This window comes from Oreochromis niloticus, linkage group LG3 (assembly GCF_001858045.2).
Source record: "Oreochromis niloticus isolate F11D_XX linkage group LG3, O_niloticus_UMD_NMBU, whole genome shotgun sequence".
NCBI classification, from domain to species: domain Eukaryota; kingdom Metazoa; phylum Chordata; class Actinopteri; order Cichliformes; family Cichlidae; genus Oreochromis; species Oreochromis niloticus.
Genome location: NC_031967.2, coordinates 19,587,812 through 19,602,792, shown reverse-complemented (window position 1 = coordinate 19,602,792; position 14,981 = coordinate 19,587,812). Strand labels below are relative to the sequence as shown.

Here is a 14,981-nt window from a genome sequence, read left to right as displayed (position 1 = left end):
AAAAAGCAATACTGGGCGGGTGAGTGTCCAGACAGATGAGAGTGAGTCCAGAATCCAACCTGAATGGTCCAGTGAACGGGAATCCAGTGGCAGGAGGGCAGGCAAGTGAGGAATGGTGATCCTGTGATTATGAACCAGCGGTTAGCATTTCCAGAGATGACCAGAGTCCGGGTGAGTGAAAAGAAGTGTGAATGATGAGTATGGTGAATCCGAGAAGCTACTAGAAACACAAGGAGAACGGGATAAGTTAGCATGAACAAGAGAAATCACAAGATGCAAAGGAGGCCTAATACTAACGTAGATTAGAAGACGAACTGGTGAAGAAAAGTTGCATGCGCTGGTCTTAAACACTGTTGGCTGATTATCCCGGATCACAGACAGGTGAGCATGACAGGCGTGTGGATGAGGGCTCCGCCCAGAGGTGGAACTCAGAAACGTGGAAAAAATGCAGCTACTCTCCTGGACCATGACACCAAGTCACCTTCCTCTTGGGGTGGACCCATGTTGCCCCGGAGCCCTGGGAGGTAAGCTTGACTGCTCTTTACTCTATGTTTCTCATTTCTGCCTCGATCATGGTTTTCCTCTTTGTTAAGTTAAGCTTTTCCAGACTTTTGGAAGCATGTGATGCCCAGACTTTGTCATCCTGTACAGGCTGCTAAAATAAAGTTGGATATTAAAGATTCCTTTTTCTTGGACCAGTGATTGAGAGTCCTTCCACTCTTGTCCTGATGTAGTTTTTAACCTACTTCTCTGACCTTGTTGTCTATTGAATCTCTGAAGATGAAGGCAACCCTGCATTTGTCACTTTGAACTCTGCAATGAGAGATGACAGAGTAGTTGTAGTTGCCCAGGTCGGATGTAGAGCCTGACTGGAGTAAAACTTGGAGCCAGTTTCTTAGGTTCTCAATGATCTTTCATTCCACTCCTTCCACTACTGTAAGTGGGACTTCATACACTATGACCAACCACATCAACCTTGGAAGCAAGCCTCGTTGGTACAGCCGTGTCTAAAACTTCCCCAGGAGCCCAGATTTATCAGTAGTCTTCAACCACCCCTGTGCTTTCTCTTCAGTGTTGTGGATGTTGCTGCTGTCCCTTAGTCATCGTCATCGTAGTCTGTGTTGCCACCTCATCAAGCTTGGTTAGGACCCATTTTGAATGCACACTGGAAGATGTTGTGATTATAAGGTCATCCACGAAGTCTTTTATCGCTGGTTATCAGATGCTTCAGTTCTTCACAGAGTCTCTGGTTACATTTTCCGCTACTGTCATTATGAGGTTCATACCAGGATGATAGGATGGGGGAGACTGCACAACCAGTGACAATCGTTTTCTCGTGGTGCTGCCACTGGGTGATGTAGTTTTTGGTCTTGAAGCGGAGCTTGACCCCTCGCAGGTAGCTGCAGATCATTCCCTTGATGCGGTCTGGTAATACTTTATGGCTATTCTGACGAGATTGTGAGGAATGTCTACAAAGTCCAGCCAAGTCCACCCAGACTACTGTCAGATTGCTTTTCTTTGACCTGGCTTCATGTATCATCTGGCCTAGGACTCCTCTGTGTTCCAGGCATCCCGTGAAGCATGGAATCCCTTCCTTTTGGATCAAGGTGTTCACATATCCATTTCCCATCATGTATGGAGTCATTCTCCTCTCCAATATTCAAGGCTGAGCAGGATAATGGTTCTAAATTGGCTTATGCTTTGTTAGCTGTTTTATGCTTCCCATTAACATATTTTTGAGTCTCTTTCTTTAAAAAATTGAGCTTTTCAAAAACAGTAAGGAAGGTTTATTTAAGTGTGAACAAAGTGTGTGGAAACTTAACAATGTTTAGACAATGCATACATCATCATTTTACAGAGAACGTCTTCACAACATTACAGAATTTTCCGAGATGGCGATAAACTTTGACATTTAGAGAAAAAGGAATTGGGGCAGGGAAGTGTTCATGTGTGTGTGTTGTGTGTGTGTTTGTGGTGGCGGGGGTGGGACGAGGCATGTTTTTCCTCAAAGACTTTAAGCTATGTGGTTCAGGTTCAGATTCAGGAAGTGAAAATTTAGAGGGTTGTTGGTGTGTGTGTGTGGGTGGGTGTGTGTGTGTAGTCTGATTGGTGCTGACAGGGAAGTATGAGGTGCACAGGGATGTGGAGGGGGGATGACTGAGACATAAAGAGGAAAGAGGAAAATGATGAGGAAATCAAACAGGATATATCGTCTGCACTGCAGAATCGGACGTTTTTTTCCATTTGAAAACATAAATGTTTGGTTCCAATTAAAAACGCTGCGATCGCTGCAGTAAAGTGCTGAGGAGAAACCAATGTGGTCCATCCACAAAAACTACTTATAAACAAGAGTGGGAGTGCAGAAACCCACGGCTAGAAATACACACTGTTTGCATTGTAGCAAGGAATATTACGGAAACCAGCAGCGTATGAGAGAATGGAAGGAGTTATATTTCCAGAAGGATATAAAAGTAAAACAAACCCAATACTATGAGCTTTTAGAAATTAAACTAAACTCTTAAATGTAGCTTTCAGTATGACACCATTCACCTCTCTTTTGCAGTCAGACACCAAATAACCAGAACTTTCTTTTTTCTTTTCTTTTTTTCCCTCGAGGTTAACCTGGAACGACTCCCTTGAAAATTGATGTTGGATCTTTTCCATGTTTCTGCAGAGTTCTGCTTTCGGTGTCACACAACTGATTTAATATCTGGCTTTTATAAATTCACTGTAATAAAAATGAAGCCACAAAAGGGTAAAAGGACAGACTACAGCAATGACTCTCAGTCGTTTTTGTCAGACCCATGCACACCCACAGTGCCCAGATGAGCTCTGGTAACCCTTTCACTGATTGCCTTTGTTATAAATAATTTTATACAATAAAGGCTCCATTTTTAGGGCCAGTTTGTTAAAATCTGACCCTGATACTACAATATGAAAGCATTCTGTGGGTGATGAAGTCATTTATCCATTGCATAAATGGATAAATGACATTAATTTCCTTTTCAATTTATACTTATTTTTAGCTATTTAACACTCACAGCTAATATAGCCTATTGGTATTTACCCTCTACTGTGAATCCAGAACTTTCAGTTCACTATTTCTTACTTTTAGGTATCTGTTTTAACCATTTACTAACTGGTTAAAATACATAACTGATAAATGTGAAGTAACAGATGTGGTTGCTTTTGTTCATATTTCTGCTGTCGTGGGTCCTTTAGCTTAGCTCTTAGCAGCAGCCTCATCGCTGCTCTTTCATGTTTTAACTTTGTCCTGATGCTTCTTTCCTTTTGATTTAAACTTTCATGGGCTCTTCGTTTCAGTACCAGCTAACTTTTTGAACCTATTAGCATTTAACTTATGTGTTAGATTAGTTAGGACTTGCATGGTGGTGCAGAGGTTAGCACTGTTACCTTACAACAAGAAACCTCTGGGTCTGAATCTGCCAGGAGGCTGGTGTGTCTGAAATCCCTGTGTTGGTGTTCTCACTGCATTATCATAATGATGTCAGTCCAGTATGAAAATTGCAACTGACCAATCACATTGTTGTGATTGCATAACTTTAAAATATGGAGAAAAAAAGTAAAACCTTACCTTTGTTAATATAAACCTGTCTTCTAGAACAAATGGTCAGCATTTCAAGTGTTTTCGTTGTTCATTTATAATATATAATAAACATATTATCAGGTTTTGCTGTTAGCCAAATTTAGTTTATTTATCTTGGTTTGCTAACTTAGCTAACTTCTTGGCTAATGCTAACTGAATGTTAACTAACACAGACAAGGTCACTGGTCGGGTGCAATGCTGATCATGAGCCAGCGTTATTATGATGATGTAGGAACAACACCAACACGAGGATATCAGAGCGTGCCTGGGGCTTTTCTGTGTGGAGAGAGGTGTCCAAGGTGTGCATCTCCTCTCACGGCGCTCCTACAATGCCAGACTTGGTAAGAAAATGGCTTTCTGTGACCTCTCTGAAACTGCAGTTATATCCTGGTATACAAGAATCTCTGGTTGGGCGTCACTGGTCTGCAATCAGCAGCGCCAATATTGCACACTGTTTACCACATTAAGAGGGCTGATTAGCACAAGGGTTTAATAATCTATTTTGTAACTTGGAGATGACTTTGTGCAGCTCCGCGTGTTCAGGTGCAGCATCTTCAATAAAAGTAGAAAATGTTTTACTAACATGAGCAGGTTCCTTTGAGAGGTGTGAATATCCATGACAGAGGATTTCTCAGGCATGAAAGTATTTGGATCTCCTTCTAAGAGGTTTCAGTCAGATTTAAAGGAAATCACTAAGTGTAATAAGATTATCTGTTGATAACTTGGGTTTTAGTCACGCAAATACAATTTCTTTGTTAGTGTTTTCGGGGCCACTTATCTCACCTCTCGCCCTATGGCAACTGGGATAGGCTCCAGCACCGATGTGACCCAGAATTGGATTAATGAAAGCTTTCCAAATGATCGTAAAGAACAGAAAATGCATAGATTTCTGCCAAATAAGATAACACAGAGTTTGATGTACGTGAACCGATCGTGCCTACATGCGCAGTCGACCATTAAAGACCCATCATCAGCCACAACAATGAGTGCAAAACAAAAACATCCAGCTGAGGCTGACAGGAAACGGCTGTTTTTCTATGAATTCGCTCAGGGGTGCATGAAAGCGTGTACCAATTTCATGGCAGTGCATTTCATTTTTGTGATTTTCTTTCTGTTAGTTGTTTGTGAATAACTTACATAAGCGTCTATACTTTGCCAACGTGATGAAAAAAAAGGAAAATCTATTAACTTCATTTATAATACAGCTTTATCTGTATTTTGGCTGAATAATTAACAGTTTTATCAGGTTATTTCTTGAAAAATGGTCATCAATCAGGTGAAGAAGAGGGAGTAAGGACAAGCTATATTTAAAGCTCTATGCTTGGTCGGTATAACTTGCACAACAAAGTATACAAACAATCTTTATAACCTTACAAAAGATAACAAATTCACATCCATGGTATTTAAAACACCGCCCAAACCACCTCCTTGATAAAATGTAAAATGTGTGTAAAATATATCCAAAGTATTTAAAGAAAATGCTTGCATTGATATTATAAAATCAGTATAAACAGAAAAAAATTGATTTGTAAGATTTCATACACACTGACGCTGCATTGTATAAAATATATGACAACTCGTGTAGATGTGCAGATGTGTTCTCAGCTGTGGAAGTGGAAGGTGCATGCACAGCTTTACTCATAGTCTTATAAAGAGTTTAAGCACAATTTATAGCGTAATACACAGGCTAAGATGAACATCCAAGGAATTTTCTTCTGCTTCTTCTTTTTTATATGAAGCCCTTTATCTACAGAACAGCTCCCATCACATCTGTTCCCTCGGCAGACATTCACTGCGGGCCTTGGTTTTATTCCAAAAATCTGCGTTCCAAAACAGCTCTGCAGTCCAGAGGAAAAAAAAAAAAATCCACAACAGCTTCCCCAAATGTCAGGGTTTGTCTTTCAAATTAACGTCTTTGGGAAGAAGCCGTAGCATTAAGCGATGCCTCGACCGCTTATGACAGTTTCACCATTTAGAAAACAATCTTGTCCGCACAAAAACAAGTTAGTTCTCTGATGAGTCTGTTTACTCGTTAAAAAAAACAAACAAAAACAAAAAGTTTCCACAGTGTGCTTCAGTTAACTTTAAAGATGCTAAAGACGTGAGGCGAGGCGGAGGGATTGCCTACGCTGTGGAGTCTGAAGGACGGGCCCGTAATGGCCTGCAGCTCCGTGCCTTTGTCCAGTCGCAGGAGGCCGGACACCTGGCAGGGCTTCAGGAAGTGGAAAGGGTGCGGCCCGGCAGAGGGGGTTGTCCCGTAGCCTTCCATGCATTGCAGCTTCTGAACCCTCGAGCCGAGGGTCACCACGTCCAGCTTCACGTACTGAGACTGCTGCTCGTTGAACAACACCTGAATGGACAGAGAAGATGATCTCTCATGAACAGGTCAGCAGAGGGAGAACTTGTTTCTGGAGTATTCATGTGAAACCTAAGCACACTGCCTCAGGATTTCATGACTTTTTCTTTCTCTTTTTTTCTCCTTTTGCTTAGATTTTCTCCAGACTTCTGTCAGCCTGACAAGGAGGAAGGCCTGGATACTTGAGATTACCCAAAACCTGATACCCAGCTCTCCAAAAACATGATTCATAAGCCTACACTATGACTGCTAGAGCTAAATAAAGCTTGCTTCTAGCGTTGCATGCAGACTTTTTTAATTCACCATACTATCCAACCATCTATCCATTTTCTTCCACCTATCCAATTCAGAGTCACGGGGGGCTGGAGCCTAATTCACCAGACTAAAAGCAAGAAATGTATTTTTATAGGTGTGATGCTTCATCTTGGACCTCTGTGTTATTTAAGATGTTTTCTGCTGGATTCATCTTTCTCAGAATCGTCAGTGTTTGAACTTTGTCTTAACCATCCCATGAAACTGTTTCAGTTTACTTTAATTTTGCTTTAAATTATTACCCAGCCATAGTGTGAAATTGTTTTTTGATGGCAGGATAAAAAATATAGAAATTTGTGAAATAATATAAAGATACCTAATCAACTTGTGTGTGATTTAAAGCTGCATTTATACCTTTGGGACAAAACGTTATGATTTTGACTCTGTTTTGGTCTTTTCCATAGACTGTATATAAAAGATGGATGTGCCCATCGCAAACACAAAGTATGACACAGTATGTGGTTTCAAAAGAAGAAGTCAGATTATAGGGAAGTCATATAATGAATTACTTCATTAAAAAAAAGATGAATTTATGTCATGAGTCACCAGCAGATGACAAAGACTTTGATTTTTTTGATTTGTTTCCTGTAAGAGTGTACTCCTCTTACTGCAAATGTGGGTTTCTTAATCATTTTGTTACAAAAGGAATTCAACAGAGCTGCCTGTTCCAGGAAATATTCACTTTCAGGGACAACCAAATTCCCTAAAAATACATTACACAATGTTGACTTTGTATTTGGTTATAATTTAAAAGTTTGCTGTATTGTTTGCTGGTTAATTTGTAACTGCAAACAGTACAAAGCCTCAGGGTTTAAAGAGTGAAGCGAATGTAGAAGTAACTTAGCCTGTATTCTTTTTAATAGTCACCAGGGGGCGATACAGTTACAAAAATACTTCTAATCCTATATACATTTAAGGGAAAACGACTCTTTCTTGACCTCTTTAAACACTTTCCTGTTGAGTTTATGGACTCAGTCACTCATTTGAATTAAAAACTTAAGTAAATCTTTGTCATAGCAAGTTTGTCGTAGCAGAAAGGAGGATTAGCCAAGGTGTGCTCGCTGGCTAACAACTTGTGAGCTATAATTCATTAGCCAGTGATTTTTGTTTTGTAACATTACTGCAAAAATATTGTTTTACAGTAGCATTATGAATTTTAAAACCTTAAGCAGAGGACATTAATACTGTGCAACCAAATTTTCTTTGAAAGGTTTATATTAAAACTGAACAGTGGGCATACCTTGCTAACTAAGCTAGCTAGCGCAAGCGGATCAGCTCCAGTTCAATTATGTTCTTCAGCAACCAGTGCAAATTTTGATTTAATTTTAGTCATCATTTAAGCATCTAAATTCTTTACGTTTTAATCGCATAATTCTCATAAAATTATAGTAAATGTTAAATCTAAAGGTGATATTAAAGCGTTGAAGCGTAGAAGTGTGGCATAGTTTGGTGTCCTACTTTTATTGACATCAAATGTGAAATGTGTCCATATGTCTGCTCCTCTCTTTGTCCAGAGCACTAACATTTTGTCACATTTCAATGAGAAACAGGGAGATTTCTGAGTTCTGTTTCCAAGAAAAAGCTGTACCGTTGCCCGAGGGCTGATCGATTGTTAGCATCTAACCACTGGATCGCTGCCAAACACGTTCTGCCTTTCTACAACTTAATTAGTTGTCTTTGGATCTCATCTCGCCAGAATATTTTCATCTCGTTCCTATCCGCTGACGTGTCAGTAAAATAATTTCTCTCAATGAAAAAGGTTGTTGAGAGAAATTACTGGACAATGAAATTAACACTGGTGGAAAATTGAACTTTTTTTAAAAAAAAGATGTGGGCATCTTTTATTTACAGTCTACCAGAACCTGAGGGAAATATCTGGATCTTTACTTCATCTTTGCTCGCATATCACTGTGTACATCAGCTAGCTGCCAACTGGGAGCCATTTTGATTTTGTACAGTTTATCACACACAAACAGGCAGAACTAACCTGGTGTTTTTTTCTTTTGTGTAAAGAGAAAACATGCTAACTCCACTCAGAGGCGCTCTGTCTGGGTTCAAAGCACACCACTGAGCTGCCTTTAATACTACACGCATTCATTTGAGACATTATTAATGGAAAAGTTGTGACTGGTTCAGCTTTAAGGTAGAGGTGCGGCTGCCAGACAGTCCCAGACTAATGCTGGGTTAGCTTAGATAAGCCCAGACTCCTTGTTTAATAGCCACACCTTGTATGCAGAGTTTGCAGCTCCAAATAAACTATAGCTCCCAGCAGAAACTCACCTGGCAAAACAGGAAGTAGACGCCTGCTTTCTCCACGGTGAAGGTGCCCTGCTCCTTGTTGTACCTCACCGCTTTACTCATATTCAGCGTCCTCTCTTCCCAGCCCTTGATCACCCCACCATCTCCCACTGTTAGACACATGCACACACATCCCAGGTCATTCCTCTCAGAGACAAAAGATCCAAAGATTAACCTCTGTCCTTCACTTTTACGACTCTTACCTTGCTGAGAGGAGACTTTGGTTACTGATGGAAAGCAAAAGCGATGTTGAAAGAAAAGGAAAAGGGAAAGTCAATTAAGATTTTATGAGTGCAATCGTATAGGGGTATATGATTGAAAACACTTCAGCAGATGCTACACGAGACAGCTACGAGAGATCTGCCAAGCCACTTACTCTCAAAATGAGACGCCGCTTTCCTTCCATTTCCATTCCTCCCTGCTTTCGACGTCCTCTCTGTGAAAGGGAGGCAGGACAGGAGACTGAATGCACATAAAAATGACGTCTGTGGGGTTTTTTTCTTAACAATTTATTTGGACAAAGCAATCATCCCCATCTGTATCTGTCTAATAACATGACGCGTTAATTTGGTGCCATTCAGATCCAGACCTGGCTGGCTCTAACAGGGTTAGCAGATGGGCAAAGGATTTCCTTTCACGTGCTTCAATAATATTTCCTCAAACTATTATTTTCGGTCAGAAGCGCGTGCCTCCCCACCACCACCACGCACACACACTTTTAGCAGCTAATCTTGGAGCCAGTTGGTCGCAGTCATGTAGAAAATACTGAATACAGAGATTGGATGGAAGGAAGGAGGCTGGAGAGATCTGATTGGAAGGAAGGGTAAAAAAATTTAGAAAACCAACAAAACCCCCAAGATGGACAGGGGGAAAGTGACTGATAAAGCAGAAAAGGACAGGCATTAAAAGGCAAAGCTGAAGAACTAAAAGGCTAAGCAAGAAAAATGAAGTGCAGGAACAGGAGAGTCAAAGAGGGTCTTTGGCTGCAGCGTGACCCAGAAGAGTCGATTAAGAACAGAGTGAAGCAACAGCCAGCTTCATCCGAGAACAGGCTCAGATATCTGCAATAAATAAAGCACAGAGCTGATGACCGCCTGCTCTTATTCCCCACTAAAGGTTTTTTTTAGGGTTTTTTGCCTTGCAATCCAGCCGATTTCAAACACTGATACAACTCTGTGTATGAACTGTGAATTACACACTTTATGTTTCAGGATGAGACCGGCCAATCGTCTCCCACCGCCGTCATTCGGGAATATTGAGCCCCTGTGAAAATAACTCACATGTGGGTGACCCTGTGGACTTTGGATTTGCTATGGCCGAGCGTAAAGCCCTCAGGCTGGCCAGATTTTCTCGACTTAAGCTGTCGGTCTTTTCAGAGGAGAACATAACAGCAGTGTCCTGCTGAAAGGCAAGACTGGAAAAAGCTGTTTGCTCTTCTTATTCCCTCGTTTTTCTTCTTTTTTTCCATTGACAGCCATGAGTTTCTGACAATTTAATGAGATATTAGTTACTAAAACCAATAAGCTAGCACTTAGAGGATATCAATACAGATACACTGGTGAAATCTAGACACTAATCCCCTTTAAAAAGCCTTCGTGTGGGTTCACTCTCGGGCAAAACGTGGACAATCAAGCAGTCCCGTGATGGTGACGCAAGCAGAGGCTATAAATACAGCAATGATAGGTCATCAAATATCACCGCTTTCACAACAAATCATAGCTGTGTCAGTCGTGTGTTCTGGCGGTGGGGAAAAAAATCAATTTCATTGCCCGAGAGCGTGCAACAAGGCCCCCAGCGCCCGCGCCAGCTGCTTTTTTTCTGGGACTCTGGTCAGACCTGTAATTTCTGAAACAGTCTTCCAGCTGCCTACTTTTTCCTGTGTCAACTTATAGCAGCGGGTAGTGCCTGCGGCCCGCGAGACCTGACCAAAGTGGCATGTGGGGCCAAGACTGGCCAGCGTTCTGCGTTAAATGTTCTTCCTAAAAAAACAAAAGTTGGTAAGGAGACTGTGTCTGTGGCAATTTGGAGAGCTGAAAGGACAGGACGTCTTATACATGCCGGTGGTGCTGCAGTGCAAGAAAAATGTCAGGCTTTGGCAGGCTTTCGAGACGCAGTACCATCTAGAGTTGGGCGGATTGGGCCAAATATCGATAGCATCGATACCAATGCTGGTATTGGCGCGATAGGACCAATGTTTGGTTTTAATGTCCTGCTAAGTTCAGTGTGTAGCCAAATGAATTGTGTTAAAGTATTTTATTGGAAAAGAAAAATGATCAAACATCTACTGTGAAAAATGTCCTAACGTCTGTTTTATTTACAGACTTCAGCACATTTAAACAACAGAAGCTCATGTGCTTTAGAGATGGACACATTTAGACTCCAGGGCTACAAAAAAACCACTTTTAAAATAGATGAAAGGCTGAGAGGTGTGTTTTCTTGTAGTAACTACTCATCACTAACCATTAAAATGTGGTAGGAATTTGCAAATTGATGATTCATCTCATAAATCATGACAAACTCCTCTCCCCTATGTAAGCTGCCTTTAGAGGTTAAAAGTATTGCTATCTGAAACACCGGCCATGAATTTACTTGGTATGCGATCGATACCAAATCAGCAGTATATCACAGCACTAGTACCATCTCTCTTCACTCGATGCCCCACCAGCAGCTCTCTCTTCTCCAGGATCAGCTGAACAATGGCCTTCCTCTGTGTGTTGACCTGTTGAAACACAGAAAAAAAAACAAGCTATTAACAAACGGCCAGTTAGTTTTCTCATAACTTTTTTTTTCTGGCACAGAACCCACTCATGGTCACAGACAGCCTTTATTTCCTGCCAGCCACATAAGCAGCAGACTGGTCTCTGGCAGTATCCTACCCACTCTGCTGCCATTCTAGCTGTAAATCTACCACTTCCTCAGCGACTGGTTGCGACACCTAATGCATGTTTTCAGCACTTCGAATTCTTCACATGTCATTTTTTTTCCACAAGAAAGAAATTGATTTTGTCAAGCCAGACAGGATTTAAACCCTCAACTGGAAGGTGGCTGGGGGGGGGGGCTCCACTGGGTGACCGAAGGAGGCCTAAATCGAGTAAGAGGAGAAGCTGCTCCAGAGGAGGGGGAAGAAGTATGTTTAAATTTACTGCTACTGTGGAAAAGCAGGCCGAGAGAGCTGCACTGCACCCTCCAGACGTTCACTCACTGGCTCTCATCAGAAGTTGGCTAACGGTCAAATGGACAGAACAGGGGCCCCCTTGGGGAGGGCTCCAGCAACACTCCACGTGTCCAATTTTGGGGGGTATTTGTGTTATGCGCAGGTTTCTTGCCCCCACCTTCTCTTTCTCCTGATATAAAAACCATTGCAATCTGGTTTTGTGAAATACACTGAACTCAAAAACAGAAAAAAAAAAAAACAAGTAGAATTTCCATTCTGGCTCCTTTTGGAAATTTATTTGTCCTGTGATGCAATCTCGTGTCGGATATTTGCTGCAAGTGCAAAACAGAAAAAGAAGGAGAGTGGAAAAAAGTTTAGGAAAGCTGCACTTTGCAGGAGATTTAGAAGCGTTTGCTTGTGCGGGCTGAAAATGATTTACACTTGCCACGCTTTATCGTGCAGCCCGTTTCACGCCTCGAGTCCCCGGCAGACTCGAGGCAGTGGGGTGAGCGGGCATACGCCAAATAGCTGAGGCTTTCCAGTAAATTTAGATTAAAAAAAAAAATGGAGCACAACTGGCACCAGAGTAATTAATCATGACCCCCCACCCGGGAGAATGGGGGTGGAGGTGGTTAACAGGGGGAGGCGGACACAAAAATAAGCAACAACTCGGCACAATTTGACTGCGCTTATTGGCGAGTAATAAAAGTGCCAAGCAGAGAAATGGTGCGAGAATAAGTAGTCTACGTGCGAGGGGCGAGAGAAAAGGGGGAGGGTGAAGTGTGGATTTGTCCATATGCCCCCAGCCAAGATTCCCGTAACCGCAGCCACAAAAGAAGTTACATAAGAAACACTTGATGGTCTTTCAAAAAAAAAAAAGTTGCAGGAGAGTAAATATTATTGTTGGTGCAAAAACGGAGAGGGGCTGTCTGCACGCTCGAATTATTAAGATCTTTTTCTAAAGTATGACACAAACCTGCTCGAGTCGGTCCTGCAGGATCTTGAAGGACTGAGACAGGTCCCGCGTCTGTCGCAAAGTCCACGCCGTAAACAGCGCGCTGCATGCGGCCAGAGACAGAGCCACCAGGGCCAGAGAAGCCCAGACGACCCGCAGCCTGCGCACTCGCCTCCTCTGCAGAATCCGATGCATATTGGTGCAGACTGCGCTGCTAATCACCGCCGCAGACCATCCGAAATCCCCCGCTTCAACTCCATTCCAGCAGAGCATGAAGTCCCTCCAAATGCATTTCAGTCCAAATGTCCAGTCTGGCAATAAGAGGACAGGCTGTGACCGCTCTGTAGGATCTGCTCTTTAACTTTTAGCTTTATCTGGCAGATGAGTTTGAAAGCAAAGCAGCAAAAACATCTGATCAAATCACAGCCACCATCCTCCGTGTGTGCAGGCCGTCTCCAAATACAAGAAAACTGTGCAACTGGCGCACATCAACTGTTGCATCCTTCTCCTTGTGATTCGTTGACTCAGCTCTCTTGTCTTCCCTTTAAACGGCGTGCTGGGGGGTCAGTCTATTAGACAGACAGACCGAGCACACATGAATGTACACACGCGCTGAGAGAGACGCACACACTCTCTGCTGGAGGTGAACTTTGCTTGCGCCCTGAATTTTTGATACCAGCTGACAGCCGCCGTGAAAATCGACGAGGGGAGCGCACGGAAAGCTTTACGCGAGGCGCACCGGAGCTTCCGCTGCTTGTCAAATCACTTTCATCAACTCCAAATATGTGCCATTCATGTCCGCGACAGTGCCGTGTGTAACCACACGGTGGCTGTATAGACTCACGATCTGCGCACTGCACGTTTGGTTTCCACTGTGCCATCAACAGGTGAGCCAGAGAGCAAAGTTTTCATTCATAATTGAATTTATAAAAAGAAAAGAAAAAAAAGATGGGTTCCATGGAACAAAAGGCCAGTGGGTTCAAACAGGAGTACCAGCTCCTTCTATACAAAGCACAGAGGTTCTTATCTTCAGAGAATTTCACGTGATGACGCTGCGTCCTGACCACTAGATCTCTGCAACTCCTAAAATATTTTTTGGAGAGTGCGTTGAATCATTTTAAACAAGCAGACTGCTGAAGCCACATTTACAAAATGACGCTGTTCATTAAAATAGCAGGGGTGTGAGGCGTTTTTCAGAGCTCTAGTGCATTTTTTACGAGGCCCCACACAGCAGGCACCATATCAAACAGTAAATTAAAATCAAACTTGAATTTAAAAGTAGTCCGAGGAGTCCGAGGATTCTTCTTCTTTCCAGCCTTTGTTGGACAGCACTGCTGACACCTCACCTGCCAAACGTCTAACTCACGCATACATATGTGAGAATGAGCATCCTTGTGCACATTTGTGTGAAAATGAAGGGTTAAAATAACTTCCTGCCCAAAAAGATTAGAATAAATCTACAGTTTTCCAGTGAACATATAGGTGAACACAGAGACTTTTGGAATAACATGCTCTGGGGAGCCCAATGAAAGACAGAGCTGTTTGGCCACAGGAGCAGTAGACTTGTTTGGACCCAATGTGGCTTTTCAGGAGAAGAACCATCTGTAAAGCATAGCGGTGGAAATGTTTTCATTTGGGGTTTCTTGCTTCATAGCTTTGGTGAGTTTGCAGACATTGATTCAAGTCATCATATCCGAGTGAATGATGATCAGGAGCACGCAGCAAATCCGCAAAGGCCCACTTGCAGGAATGGAAGAAAACCCTTAAACGTACTGCACGGAAGGACAGTCTAACATTTCAGCAAGCAGATGTCAAGCACTGTGGAAGATTATGCAAATATTACATCTGTTGATATATATATATATATATATATATATATTTATTTTTTTATTTTTTTGTTTGCATCCTATTATATCACATTTATTTGCAGGCACTGTATTGAAGAAGATGAAGTGTTGAATATGATTCAAAAACATGGAATGTCTCCATTTCACAAGTGTATGTATCAGAGTCATGTGATGAACTGTCCAGAGCGTACCCCGCCTTTCACCTTATGACAGCTACTGAGGATGGGATGCGTAGGAGAGTCAGAAAACAGGGACTGAGAAATACCGCTGCTTACCACTACTCGTGGTTAAAACTCCACAGAAATGTGACTCATCCTCACATGGCAAATGGAACTATGTGAGCTGCAGTGCCTTGAGGCAGTTGAATTGAATAACTACCAGTGGACTTTTCCGTTTTAGCTTTTCATGGCTTATTAGTAATAATTTGTATGTGTTAGTCCCCGTAGGGAAAT

At 42.2% G+C, this 14,981-nt stretch overlaps 1 protein-coding gene across 1 annotated transcript; it reads right to left on the bottom strand.

Annotated features, from left to right (window-relative positions):
- Positions 1–1,764: 1,764 nt before the first annotated feature.
- tnfsf12 (TNF superfamily member 12) lies at positions 1,765–13,463 on the bottom strand. Its single transcript, XM_005454417.4, has 6 exons — positions 12,704–13,463; positions 11,211–11,292; positions 8,950–9,009; positions 8,777–8,800; positions 8,556–8,683; positions 1,765–5,957 (listed from the first exon to the last, which is right to left on the bottom strand). Exons 1-6 carry the CDS (start codon positions 12,953–12,955, stop codon positions 5,682–5,684), a joined length of 822 nt encoding a protein of 273 aa, XP_005454474.1. The 5' UTR covers positions 12,956–13,463; the 3' UTR covers positions 1,765–5,681.
- Between the last annotated feature and the right edge of the window lie 1,518 nt (positions 13,464–14,981).